At 48.8% G+C, this 13,832-nt stretch overlaps 1 protein-coding gene across 1 annotated transcript in view; it reads left to right on the top strand.

Annotated features, from left to right (window-relative positions):
- The first annotated feature begins 1,446 nt into the window (after positions 1–1,446).
- Positions 1,447–13,832, top strand: part of SMS (spermine synthase) — a 47,870-nt gene continuing 35,484 nt past the window's right edge. The window contains exon 1 of the mRNA XM_054384395.1: positions 1,447–1,508. Within this exon, the coding sequence (XP_054240370.1) occupies positions 1,454–1,508 (55 nt within the window). The 5' untranslated portion in view covers positions 1,447–1,453. The remainder of the gene's footprint in view (positions 1,509–13,832) is intronic.

Genomic DNA, 13,832 nt, shown 5'->3' with positions numbered 1-13,832 from the left:
CCTGTGTGACCTGCTCTAGGTGCTCCTGCTCTGGCAGGGGGCTTGGCCTGGATGAGCTTTGGAGGTCCCTTCCAGCCCCTAACATTCTGTGATTCTGTGTGATTCTGTGGAAAAAAACCCCAAAACACAAAAAGCCTCTAATGGCTGGGCTGTGTTAAATAAGACTGAGTGGTGAAAGAGTAGTTATCACAGACCTGCAGATGTCTGTGCATCCTTTGATATGCATCTCCAGCCACTCTTTTTGATTTGCTCAGGATGCATGTGTGGAACTATACTGCTCAAAACAAGGATACTATAACATTACACAGTAAGGATTACTTGAAGACCTCTTAAGTGTGGAATCACACAAAATCACTGGTTCCCGTGGTGCATTGTGCAAACTCGATCTCACCCCAGTTTACAAAGGCTTGCAGTGACAGGACGAGGGGCAATGGCTTCAAACTAGAGAAGAGCAGATTTAGATTGGATGTAGGAACAAGTTCTGCACCATGATGCTGGTGGAACACTGGAAGGGGTTGCCCAGGGCGGTGGCCGGAGCCCCATCCCTGGAGATGTTCTATAACAAAACGAAAGGAACCAAGACCTGGCAAAACTTACAGTAACCATCCAAGTTAAACATCGCTTTTATTATTAACTACTTCTACATGGCATTTCTCTGGACTTATACTTACACATGGCTTATGTCCTTTTTGCATGCTATTTTGAAGTTACCTTTTAAGGAACTAAAAAATTACTTGAAATACAAGGCTTGGAAGGTTCTCTGGTGATGGTGCCCCTGAAACCACGGGAAAAGCCAGCAAACACCCTGCCAGCACAGCTAGGGCAAGAGACAACCCTGCGTCTGCCCAGCAGCCCCAAGGCTGAGGCCACCATTCGTGCTGAAATTGATCGTCGGCCTCAGCGCCGGGACACCACGCAGGGATCTCACCGGGGGTGTGCGCATGTGAATTGAACCCTAATGAAAGTCTCGGCTCCGCAGGATGTTTTCGGACTTACAGGCCAGCCCCAGGCCCACCGGCCCGGCAGGACCAAGCACTAACCGCCGGGCTGAAGCGCTGCAGCCACTGAGGAGGACGGCCGCGCCGCAGCGGCCACGCTCCCCGCCCCGCGGCGCTGCGGCTGGCGGCGCACCGAAAGAGGCCGGCACCAAGCCCCCGCCACCAAACACCCTCCGCATAGTGCCCGTTCCTCTGGCAGACACCGGCCTGGCCCCCACGCCGCCAGCGCCAGAAGCCCCAAACCCTGCCGCCGGCCCCAGAAGCCCCTAACGGCCGCTGCCCTCCCGCCCCGCCGCCATTGCCCCGCCCCGGCCGGGCGGGCCCCGCCCCGCGCCGCGCTGGCCCAGCCCCGCGGCGCCGCTGCAGCCCCCGCGCACATATAGGCTCCTGGCCGCACTCCCCGCGTCGCCGCCGCCGCCGCCTCCTCCAGGCATGGCACAGGGCTCTACCTCACTATGGCAGCAGCAGCAGCGCGGCACAGCACCCTCGACTTCCTGCTTGGCGCCACAGGTAACCGCCGCGGCGGGGGAGAGAGAGAGGAGGGCAGAGGGTGCGTCCGTGCGTCCGTTCTGCCCTCATCCCCCGCGCCAAAGCCTGGCGGTGTGTCGCGCTCCGCCTTTCCCCTCCTCGCCCCTGCCGTCGCCGAGGAAGTGGTGCGGCCGGCCGGCCGCCAGGCCCTGCGCGGGCGCCCCCTCCCCCGGACCTCCGTCTGGCGCCCCTGCCCGGCTGCGTGCCCCGTGTATTCCCCGCCGGTATCCGCCTCTGCCGGCGAGCAGATGCTCCCTGGGGCCATCGTGCCGCTGTACCCTCCCCGGGCGGGCGGCCTGCAGCGGCCTCCTGCCCTGCGCCTGGGGGCAGCCCGGCCTGGGGTGAGGCAGCGGTGTCGGGCGGTGCACGCATGGGGAGTGGTGCGTTTAGGTTCCCCCGCCGCGGCCGGTCACTGAGGCGGGCTGCAGCCGTCCGTCCGGGCGGGCTTTCCCCGCTGGCGGCGGCGGCGGCGGGCGAGCGGTCGGGCGGGAGGTGGCGCGCCGCGGGCCTGGTTTGGGGGCAGGGATGCCCTGGCTGTTTTCGAGCGGCCGGGCCGGGGCTCCCCGCGAAGCACGCTTGGGTTGGTGGAGCCTTTGCACCGCGCTCCAGGCGATGGCGATGAAACGGGCTGGCAGCTCCCGCCCGGCAGGGTGCGGTACAATGCATGAGCGTCTCGTCACTTCGGTGCTTCTCTGACCTCGTTGCAAAAGCGCGAAGGAAGTGATTAGTGATGAAACTGCGCTTTGGATGAGCTGCCCGCTGTTTCGAAGCTTTACCCCCGTAGTTATCTGCAGAGGGCACGTTCGAGCCGGAAAACGAGGAAGCCACTACGCTCCTCAGCGGCCAAGATGGGTGAAAAGGTTTAATCATGGGGGACCTACCGTGGGCTGCAAAGCTGGGTGGTGAAGTCAGTGAATGCTGAGCAAGGCAGGCAGTTAGGGCTGGCCTTCCCTTTCCCTTGGAGCAGGCCCTTCCTGGGGCCGGTGTTTCTCCAGGGATCTGACCTTCTGTGTTGTCCCTCTTGCTTTTTATTTCCCTTTTCGAAGAGAGGGAGGTATGAAAGCAGTTGCATGCGTTTGCAGCTAAAACCTAGCAGTAGCTTGATTTGAGAGAGAGGTTTCTGACCCCAGCGGCTCTGCTGCGTGCTGTGCCCTTCGTGGTGTTGCTGTGTTTGCGCTTTGAAGAGCCAGGAGCAGAGCGGGGGAGGGGGAGGAAGGTATTAGTGAGGTTTTTTCAGTGTGCTTTAGAATATTCTACTATGGTTCGTGGTGAAAGTGTTCCGGTTTCCATTACGCAGTGAGATTTTTTTGCAGTGCAACTTAGCCACTCCAACGATGACTTAACCAGTGAGTGAGATACTCCTACCATTTGCCATGCAACTTCTGCTCGATGAATCTAACATGAACAGAATTGGGCCGCTAAACCAATCTAAAAGCAATTTTCATGGGTTTCACCCAACACCCACAGTGTCCTCTTTGCCTGTTTAGATGCCTGAACTATGATGGGTTCAAACATTGCATCAGTAACTGGCTTCTGCAGAAGAGTCAGGATTACCAAGGAAAAGGCCAGGACTAGGTGTTTTGAAAATAAGCCATAGTTGCACTAGCTGCTGTTCATTAGACTGTGGTAACAGTCTTAAGTGTCTGATCCTGCTTTGGCAGGAGGGGATTGGGCTAGATGATATTTTGAGGTCACTTCCAACCCCTAACATTCTGTCATTCTGTCATCCTGCCTTCCTTTCAGGTAGGTTTTTCTATTCAATTTCCCTTTACTTTTGAAGGCAGTATTTGGATCTTACTCCCACCAAGAAGGGTGTGGCTAAATAGAGGTAGGGGGAGAGACCAACAGCAGAAGTGATGCTGAGCAGATCAAAGGGAAGAAGTTTTTTCTTTAGTATGCTCCTCACATCTCACTAAGGAAGTCTGTTGTACTGGACTTGATAGTACTTACGACAGTTTTGAAGCTGGCTTGAACTGTTCATATGGAGTTTCTCCTCTCCTCTAGTGTTTCTGCTTCTGAAAACAGAAGGAGTTTTCTATAGAAGAAAAAAACATCGAGCATACATCTGTATTTTATATTGAGAAGTTACAATTTAATGCCGAATCATGGCTCATCAAATAGTTGAGTTTTGCTGTCCCAGGTACCTTACAGAAAAAAACAAACCACTTCTGAGCATTGTGGAGTGCCATGAAATGACCTAGGCAGGGCAATCCTTAGATACCAGTACAGTCTAGGGGATGATGAAACTGAGAGCAGCCCTGCAGAAAAGGACTTGGGGGTGCTGGTGGATGAGAAGCTGGATATGAGCCAACAGTGTGAGCTTGCAGCCCAGAAGGCCTTTAGCATCCTGGGCTGTGTCAGAAGAAATGTGGCCAGGTCAAGAGAGGTGATTCTGCCACTTTGCTCAGCTCTAGTAAGACTTCATCTGGAATACTGTATCCAGCTCTGGAGTCCTCAGCACACAAAGGACATGGAGCTGATGGAGCAGGCTCACAGGAGGGCCACAAAAATCACCAGGGTATTGGAGCACCTCTGCTATGAGGACAGGCTGAGGGAGCTGGGGGTGTTCAGCCTGGAGAAGAGAAGGCTCCGAGGAGACTTAAGAGCAGCCTGCCAGTACCTGAAGGGGGCTACAAGAAGGCTCTAGAGGGACTGTTTACAATGGCCTGCAATGTTAGGACAAGGGGCAATGGTTTGAAATCAGAGGAGATCTAGATTGGATGTTAGGAACCAGTTCTGCACCATGAGGGTGCTGGAGCATTGCAACAGATTGCCCAGGGAGGTGGTTGAGGCCCCATCCCTGGAGATAGTCAAGGTGAGGCTGGACAAAGCTCTGAGCAAGCTGATGAAGTTGGAGGATGTCCCTGCTGAGTGCTGGGGGGGTGGATTAGGTGACCTTTGGAGGCCCCTTCCAACCCAGACCATTCTATGATTCTGGGTTAACAATTTTGGTGGATCTGGTTTTCGGTGGTGGGGTTGTGTTTTGGTTTTGTTGTGGGGTTTTTTTTTTTTTGTGTGTGTGGCTTGTCTTTATCCTTGGTCTTGGAGAAAGAAGGGGGCCTGTCTTTGCACCTTGGTGAAAGGGTCTCAAGGACACAGTGCATTAGGAAGATGGGGTTTTGTCATGTGTTAAATGCTTTGCAGCTAGCAACTGCTTGTGCTGAAGAGTAGTGTAGGTTGTGGTGGGTTGTTCCCACTTGCAGGCTGAATTGGCATGTGCCAGAACCCTTCAGTAGCTACCCTGTTTTCTTCAGGCAGCCCTGTTCTGGCTGGATGTCACCTCATGATATTTCACTTCATATATATCCTGACTGCTCTGGTGGGACCTCACCTGGAGCACTGCAGCCAGCTCTGGAGCCCTCCACGCAGGAAGGACATGGACCTGATGGAGTGGCTCCAGAGGAGAGCCATAAAAGATGATCAGGAGGTTGGAGCATCTCTGCTGCAAGGACAGGCTAATGGAGCTGGGGGTGTTCAGCCTGCAGAAGAGAAGGCTCCAGGGAGACCTAAAAGCAACCTTCCAGTTCCTGAAGGGGGTTACAAGAAGGCTGCAGAGGGACTGTTTGCAAAGGCCTGCAGGGACAGGGCCAGGAGCAATGGTTTGAAATGAGAGGAGATTCAGATTGGATGTTAGGAAGAAATTCTTCCCCATGAAGGTGGTGAGACACTGGCACAGGTTGCCCAGGGAGGTGGTGGAAGCCTCATCCCTGGAGGTTTTTGCAGCCAGGGTGGATGTGGCTGTGAGCAACCTGCTGTAGTGTGAGGTGTCCCTGCCCATGGCAGGGGGATTGGAACTGGCTGCTCCTTGAGGTCCCTTCCAACCCTGACAATTCTAGGATTCTCTTGGGGTGCTTCTTCAGGATCTAAATGTGTACTCAGCAAGGATGTTGAGTGGGAACTGGAGTAGTAGGCATTTCTTGGTGTTCACCAGTCTTACAGAAGTGATGATGGCAGTTGTTGGAGGTATTGAGAGATGCCAGCAATGGCAATGAAATCATGAGTATAGGGAGTTAAAAAGAGAAAAACACCTCTTGTGTTGGTTTAAGATGGGGGTGAGGGGACTGTAGCACTGTCTTGGGAATGGGGCTGCATGGGATGTGTGACACAGTGTAGCTCTTCCAAAAGCTGTCAGCTTTCTGCAGAGTTTTCAGTATCTTTAATGCACTGCAAAATCTACAAATTAGTCAAAAAAGGCCCTATTGTCTTCATAACCATGCTTCCTTTAATTATGCATATCATCAATTAAATAATAATTGCCAGTGGAGCTGAATCTTTTGAGGGCTGGATAATACAACCTGACTTCTGCAGTGGTCATGTCAAGAGCTGATAAAAGTAGTAACTGTAGAGTTCAGTCCTTTGCACAGAAGTATCTTGCTTATCAGTAGCCCCTGAGATAAACAGACAGCTTCAGCAGGCAAACAGCTTAGTGTTCCCTGTCCTTAAAATGCAGCCATGTCCATTTTATATTCCTTTTGTAACTGAGGCATAGAAGGATTTAGTCATGGTTTTCACTTCTAGGCTAATGACATTTCTGCTAGTCAGTTGGATATGAGGAGTTTGAGGCTCCTCAAAGTGCTCAGCTAAAGGACTTTTTTATGGAAGCATGTAGATGCCCTGTACCTTTACAGAATTGATTTGAGGTTACTCTTTGCTATAAATCTGATAATACATGCATGAATGTGTCATAGAAGCTTAGCTTTCTTGGTTGGGGAATATTGGAATAGCAGAACCAGGGCATGATGGGAGTTGGAAGGGACCTCTGGGGATCATCTAGTCCAATGCCACTGCTAAAGCAGGTTCACCCAGAGCAGGTTGCACAGGATCACATCCAGGCAGGTTTTGAATATCCAGAGAAGGAGACTCCACAACCTCTCTGGGCAGCCTGGTCCAGTGCTCTGGCACCTTCACAGGAAAGAATTTTTCCTCATGTTCAGGTGGAACTTCTGTGTTCCAGTTTGTGCCTGTTGCCCCTTGTCCTGTTGCATGGCACCACTAAAAGGGGTCTGGTCTCTTTCTCTTGCCACCTGCCTTTCAGATATTTATAAGCATTGATAAGATCCACTCTGTCTTCTCCAGGCTAAGCAGTTCCAGATCTCTCAGCCTTTCCTTGTAAGAGAAATGCTCCAGTGCCTTAATCATCTTCATGACCCTCCACCAGACTCTGCAGTAGTTTCTTCTCTCTTGAACTGAGGAGTCCAGAACTGGACATAGTAGTCCAGATGTTGCCTTGTTAGGGCAGAGTAGAAGGGGGAGGATAACTTCCTTTGACCTGCAGGCCACACTCTTCTTTAATACACCCCAAGATAACCATCGGCCCTGCTGGCCACAAGGTTAAATTGCTGTCTTAGCTTGTCATCCAGCAGGGTTTCCAGGTCCTCAGGAGAGTTGCTTTCCAGCAGGTCTACCCCTAACCTGTACTGGTTCATGGGGTTCTTCCTCCCTAGGTGTAGAACCAGCCATACACTTAACCTTGTTGAGCTTCAGTGTGTTCCTCTCTGCCCAGCTCTCCAACTGAATGGCAACACAACCTTCGGGGACATCAGCCACTCCTCCCAGTTCTGAATCAGCAAACCTGCTGGGGGCACACTCTGTTCCCTCATCCATGTCATTGATGAAGATGTTTCTATATAGGGGGGGAGGAAATGATACGGAGACTTCTGAGATTTGGTTTATTTGGTTAAGTTGCTTTGAAAGGGTAAGAACTTGTTGGAAACTCAATTTTGACTGTCTAGAAGCTTACTATTTCCAAGTGGATGTGTGTGCACATGGCCTATTTTTATTCAGGTAGGAAGGATAATTCATAACAGCTAGAACTTTTGAGTCTAGTTTTCATGGATATGAAGAAGAGGAGGTGACCTTTTGTGAGCAGAACCTCATCTTTAGGCCCCTTCAAGTGGCTTTGTCTGCAGGATTGTGGTAGTTTAGAGGCTAGGTGCCTTTAAACAGGATCTACTGCTTAATTCTGACACTGAGGAAAAATATGGTGAAAAAAATCAAGCCTCTCATCAGTAGGAGTCCATGTAAATAAAGTAGCTGATGGCTACAGTAATTATGTTCCAGTGTTGTTGGATGGTGGACAATATATGAAGAGATTCTTCACTAACAAATTGTGGACAAATTCTATCTGGAATCATGTTTATTGGATTCAACTTGAAAGAAATGGATTTTATTCTTTGGCTAGTGTTTTACATCTTACTGGAGACTACCTTGAGCTACAAAACTTACCTTTTGGAGTTTGGTTTTTTTTTTTTCAAGTGGAGGTACTAACTGCTTTAAAAGTTAGTTAAAAATGTCAGGTGTCTGAGCTGAAGCATCTGTGGTGATGTAAGGAAGGGCAATCCTTTGTCTTGACTTTTGGCCTCTTTTTAAATAGACAGGAATGCTGGCAGGTGAAGCTCCAGCATGCAGTCAGGGGTACCAGAATTTAAATGACCCTCACATCCTTTTTGTTGTTGTTTGTTTTACAGCTGTTTAGTAATGTACATGATGTACACCAGAGCTTGACATCCTTATAAATGTAATAAATGGTCATACATGTTGTGTTCTGAAAGAATCTTGATTTACTGGCTCTTACTCCCTGCCATCTCTGAAACCTCTACCTGTGAAAAGTCTACACCAGTTCAGATGCTTGCATGTGTTGAGCTGTAGTAAAGACAGCTTGGAATCGGTGCAGGTTTGGTTTAATAAGTAGATAATCAGCAGTTCTAGCTGCTGAGTTGTGCTGTATCCTGCACCAAGTGTGGCAATCCTGGAGAAAGCAGGAGGAGGTGATTGGCATTGAAAATTTGGTGTCTCTTGCAGGGTTTTTCCCCAAGTTGGACTCTTGTGTATGAAGGAGAAAGGCTTAAACTAATACTTAAGTACTCAACAGTTTCTGTGATTGTAAATAATAACCCCCTGAGCACTTGGCTGTATACAGAGCTCTTTTCCCATTTCCTCTGTAATGGGCAGTTTTGTTGCCTAGGGTACTGGAGCTGCTGAGGCTTTGTTTTTCCTAGGAGGCAGATTATGCTTCTGTGACTGGAGCTGGCTGCAGCTTAGCAGTAAGAGCACACTGAGGTCTGTTTGAACAAACTGTGAGGGGATGTCAGCTCTGAGCCTGGCAGCTGAATTTGACTGGTTCTGTCAAGTATGGGGTTGTCTGAAGTGCTGAAACATCTGCTGACAGTGATAACATGCAGGTGATAGGATTGGCTTATCTCATTTCTTTACCATATTGATTTATGGTATGTTACCAGAATTTGCTGACTCCTTGACTATGACTTGTATGTGAGGACCATGTAAATAAAGATTAAACAAGACTCTAACAATTGCCTCTGGGGCTTGCAGCATTCTTGGCTAAAGGTGTGTTTGCAGCTGACTTGCAGCTGCACTTCAGAACCAGGTCTGTGTTAGTTGTGCTCTCGTAGCAGCCTCCATGAGTGGTGTGGACTCAGCCTGTGTGCTTGGCTGAGCTGAGCCCTGCAGGACTTGCACAGTCTAGCTTGGACAGGCCTGGACCAGGAGCTGTGTCAGAGCATGAGTGGAGCCTGTCAGGATGTGTCAACACAAGAATTAACAGCTTTCCATTTTTAGCAGTAAGGGCTGCTGTGAACTCATTGCCCTGCTTTTGTTGGTTTCCACTTCTGAAGAGTAAAATGCTTTATGAATGGAAGTCTGAAAAGATAATTATCTGGTTCTCCAACCTGATGCCAGGTACTCAGTGGCTGCTTGCTCAGACATGAAGGAACTGTCACCCACAAAGGTGAAGGCTAGCAGCATGGGAGATATTTCCACCTTGAGGCTCCAGGAGATAGGCTACTTTTGACACCTCAGTATTTCCCATTTCAGGTACACTTCTGACCTTTTCAATGGCAAAAATCTCTTGGAAGGAGAGAAAAGTACTCATCACTCTGCTTAGATTTCTGGATGGTCAGGTATCAGCTGATGAGAGATGTAAGTGGACAGGAGAGCTTGGTATTATTTGGGCATGCTGAAGTTCTGTTACCAACTTCACTTTTCCTAACTGCTTTTATGGATGGAAGGCCTGCAGGTGTTTCAGCAAACATTTAAAATGGTAATAGTCTTTATGTCAGCTAATGGGCTTCAGTTGAATTGTCCAGAGAAGGGCCAAGAGGATGGTCAAAAGGCTGGAGCACCTCTCCTGTGAAGATGGGCTCAGAGAGTTGGGGTTGTTCAGTTGTGGGGAGACCTTATTGTAGCCTTCTAGTATCTGAAGGGGGCTACACGAAAGCTGGGGAGGGACTTTTTAGGCTGTCAGGGAGTGATAGAACTGGGAGGGGTGTGGATCCAAGCTAGAGGAAGGGAGATTTAGAGTAGACATTAGGAAAAAGTTCTTCACTGGCAGCAGGTTGCCCAGGGAGGTGGTGGAAGCCTCATCCCTGGAGGTTTTTGCAGCCAGGCTGGATGTGGCTGTGAGTAACCTGCTGTAGTGTGAGGTGTCCCATGGGCAAGGGGGTTGGAACTGGCTGATCCTTGAGGTGCCTTCCAACCCTGACAATTCTATGATTACTGGGAGAGAGAAATGAAGTTAGTGGAGCTGAGGCATTGAAACCACACTGGATGTTAAGGCTTAAGCTACACATCTCATGAAGTGGATGTTCCAAGTGCATGAATAATCTGTGTAAAGATGGTCTGGTGCACATGTGTGAGACTGTTGGTTTGCAGATGTCTCTCTGCCTCTTGCTCAGCTCTGATAATCTGTTGGGGTGAATTATTGCAAGAAACTTGAATGAAATCCATAGCAACATTAAAATTGATGGAGCAGTAAGTCTGGAAGAGTCTCTTTTGAGTCTTAGATGTTTAAAAGGGAAAAGATGCTGTTTATGGGTGGTTGAGGACAGTGTGGCAAACATGTCACAACTGTGTGTGTGTGGCTGTCTGTGTCACATTGTGTTGTGTGAGTATATGTGCTGGAGTAATCAATTCTTCTGTCTAGCTGTCCCTGTAGCAGAAGCTCACTATTTAACCTTTTCAAACAAGTTATTCTCCCAAACACTAGATGGAAATGGAATGTTGCCCTTTTAAGTGCTGCCAACAGAAGCGTTGTGCCACATCACTTAAATGTGGAGCCAAAGTTGCTGTTCTCAGGTGCTGAATTTCAAATTGTAAGATATCTTGCAAAATACAGTTAGGATTGCAGCTGTTGTGTGTAACACACAATCAGATTAGTCTTACTCTGGTGTGTTTATTGGTTGGTGGACTGAGATGTAACAGTAGAGTTTGGTAATGAATGGTTTTAGTACTGCAATATAATTTCATGCCCTCTTAAAGCACAAAGAGTAAGGCTTAAGCCTCACTGATGTTGGATTGCATTTTTATTGAGGCTGAGCCACAAAGATGCTGAAGGGAGTGGAACCATCTCCCAAGGAAAGGTTGAGGGAGCTGGGGCTCCAGTTTGGAGGAGCCCGAGGGTGACCTCATTCCTGTTGATAAAGATGTGCAGGGCAGTGTCAGGAGGACAGAGCCAGGCTCTGCTCAGGGATGTCCAAGGACAGGACAAGGGGCACTGGGTGCCAGCTGCAGCAGAGGAGGTGCCATGGGAATATAAGGAAAAACTTTCTCCCTGTGGGAGTGCCAGAGCCCTGGAGCAGGCTGCCCAGAGAGGTTGTGGAGTCTCCTCTGGAGCCATTCCAGACCCACCTGGATGTGTTCCTGTGTGACGTGCCCTAGGTGATCCTGATCTGGCAGGAGGGTTGCTTTCAAGGTCCCTTCCAACCTCTAACATTCTGTGATATTACAGAAAACTTCAGGAACTTCATCCTGGCAAACCATTATGAGGTCTTCAGTACAGAGGATCAATTCAGGTTGTGGGTGTGCAGCATATTAAACTTTTGGTTGTCCCAGTAGAAGAAATTGAGTGCAGGAAGGGTGAAGGGTGAACATCTTCAATGTGTGTGGTTTTTTTTCCCATTTTGTGGAAATGGATGGAGCTCATAGATGTGCAGTGGGTGGTGTTTATCTAGGCTTCTGCAGGGCTGTCCACACTGATCAGGTTAAGTTCCTGCAGTTGCTGCTGTGGCACAGCATGGCTTTATTTGCCTGGGTGCCAGAGCAGTCAGGGGTTTCTCCTGCAGCAGGCTGAAGGCCCAGTCTCCTGCTGCTGTTTCATCTTGAAATGCCCCTGGGTCCTTACCTGGATAGAAATCATGGAATTGGAGAATGGTTTGGGTTGGAAAAGACCTCCAAAGGTCCAATCCCCCTGCTGTGAGCAGGGACATCCTCAACTAGATCAGGTTGCTCAGAGCTTTGTCCAGCCTGACCTTACATATGAATATCTCCAGGGATGGGATCTCAACTACCTCCCTGGGCAAACTATTGCAGTGTTTCAGCACCCTCCTGGTGCAGAACTTAGCATCCAATCTAAATCTGCTTTTCTCTCATTTCAAACCACTGCCCCTTGTCCTGTCCCTGCAGGCCTTTGCAAACAGTCCCTCTGCAGTCTTCTTGTAGCCCCTTCAGGTCCTGGCAGGCTGCTCTTAGGTCTGCCTGGAGCCTTCTCTTCTCCAGGCTGAACACCCCCAACTCGCTCAGCCTGTCCTCATAGCAGAGGTGTTCCAGCCCCCTGATCATCTTGGTGGTTCTCCTCTGGACCCTCTCCATCAGGTGTATGTCCTTCCTGTGTTGATATCTTCCCAGGTGTGTTCCCTTGGTGTCTTATATCTGACACACTCCTACTTTGTCTCTGCACATTTCCTGTGAGGTTTTTGAAGAACTGGAGTTAGCAGGTGGTGTGCCCATGTGTGAGAATTTCAGACTTGCTCAATGCATTGGCTAAATATGTTGAAAGCATTCATCCATACAGCTCTGAACTGAAACAATATGCCAGACATTCAGTTTGCTAGGCTACAGTTTGGATCTTAATATACATTAATATACACTAATTATTTAATATACTTTTAGTTCCCTTTTATTCCCTCTCCTTGAGGATGTGGCTACCAAGGGAACAATTCATCAGAGATCTAGAGGCATAAGTGCTTTGTGTCTTCTTGGTTTGGTTGTTACACTCTGGCTTGCTAGAGGAAATGGTTCCAAACCAGGGTAGGGAAAATTTGAAGTCAGGAAAGGGGTAAATATTTTTTGATGAGAGCTGATCTGTTCCCATAGTTTAATAAGATCTTGTCATGCCTCTGGTATGAGGTCTTAAAGTAGAATATTTTTAGAAGTAGTCTGTAGCTCAGTAGCAAATCACTGAGCTCAGCCTTGGAGTATCTGGGTTAAACTAACTGGTGTTATGCATGAGGACAGACTAGATGCAGTAAGTCTGGACTTTGAGCTGTGCTCATGTTCCCAGATCACTGTTAAATGTTGTCTAGGCTCTGAATATTTCAGAGACATGTTTGCAACTGCTGCAAATCATCTTTTCAAGTGTGCTGGGATTCCCCAACTGCCTGGCTTAAGGGGGCATTAACTCTCTTGAGGAAATGTCTGAAATCCTGTCCTGCACTGGTTTTGTTTCTCTCCTCTGGAGTTGAAACTCTTCATTCCTTCTAGCAAGTAATTATCAAATACTTACAGCAGTGCTTCATGCTTGGTAACCACAGTTTTGTTTCCTTTGTTCCTGACTAGGGAAACAGATTGAGTACTTGAATTAACATTTTGGTGATTCAAAGGTATTCCTACTGTTCTAATCACCATTGTCCTTTCTGCTTATCAGTGCTTGATGATAGCATATCTGACTATGGGACTCCAATGGATTTAGGTGAGAGATCCTGAGGTTGCTGTCACTTCCTGATGCCCTCAAGCAACCACTGATGCCTGAGACGTTTTAAAATGAGAATCAAACTTTGGAGAATTAATTAGCCCTCTAAGGCAAGTCACAGAATCACAGAATATTAGAGGTTGGAAGTGACCTCCAGATCGAGTCCAGCGCCTGCTGCCAAAGAGTAGTCTGCACAGGAATGCATCCAGGTGGGTCCTATATGGCCTAACCAAAAGGAGACCTGGTGAAAGAGCATGTTCTTGTAGGAAGAATTCAAGCTTGTGCCTGGCTGCTTAGCCAGAAGCTTGCTGCTGAATATTCCAAACCCACCTGAATGCATTCCTGTGTGACTTGCTCTAGGTGCTCCTGCTCTGGCAGAGAGGGTTGGACTGGATGAGCTTTTGAGGTCCCTTCCAACGCCTAACATTCAGAGATGCAGCAGCTTGAGGCTTTAATATGTTCATGGAGCAGAACAGAATCAATGCTGAGTTGTCCTGCAGCCTCTGCCAAGATCACCTAGCACAAATCCTTGAAGCTATTGAAAGGAGATGGGTTAAATGTGATATGAACACAAATTATTTTAGAGGTTTTCTCTATCTTGCTAC

This window comes from Indicator indicator, chromosome 1 (assembly GCF_027791375.1).
Source record: "Indicator indicator isolate 239-I01 chromosome 1, UM_Iind_1.1, whole genome shotgun sequence".
Lineage (NCBI taxonomy): Eukaryota > Metazoa > Chordata > Aves > Piciformes > Indicatoridae > Indicator > Indicator indicator.
The sequence above is the reverse complement of the archived record's forward strand: the minus strand, read 5'-3'. Positions and strand labels throughout refer to the sequence as shown.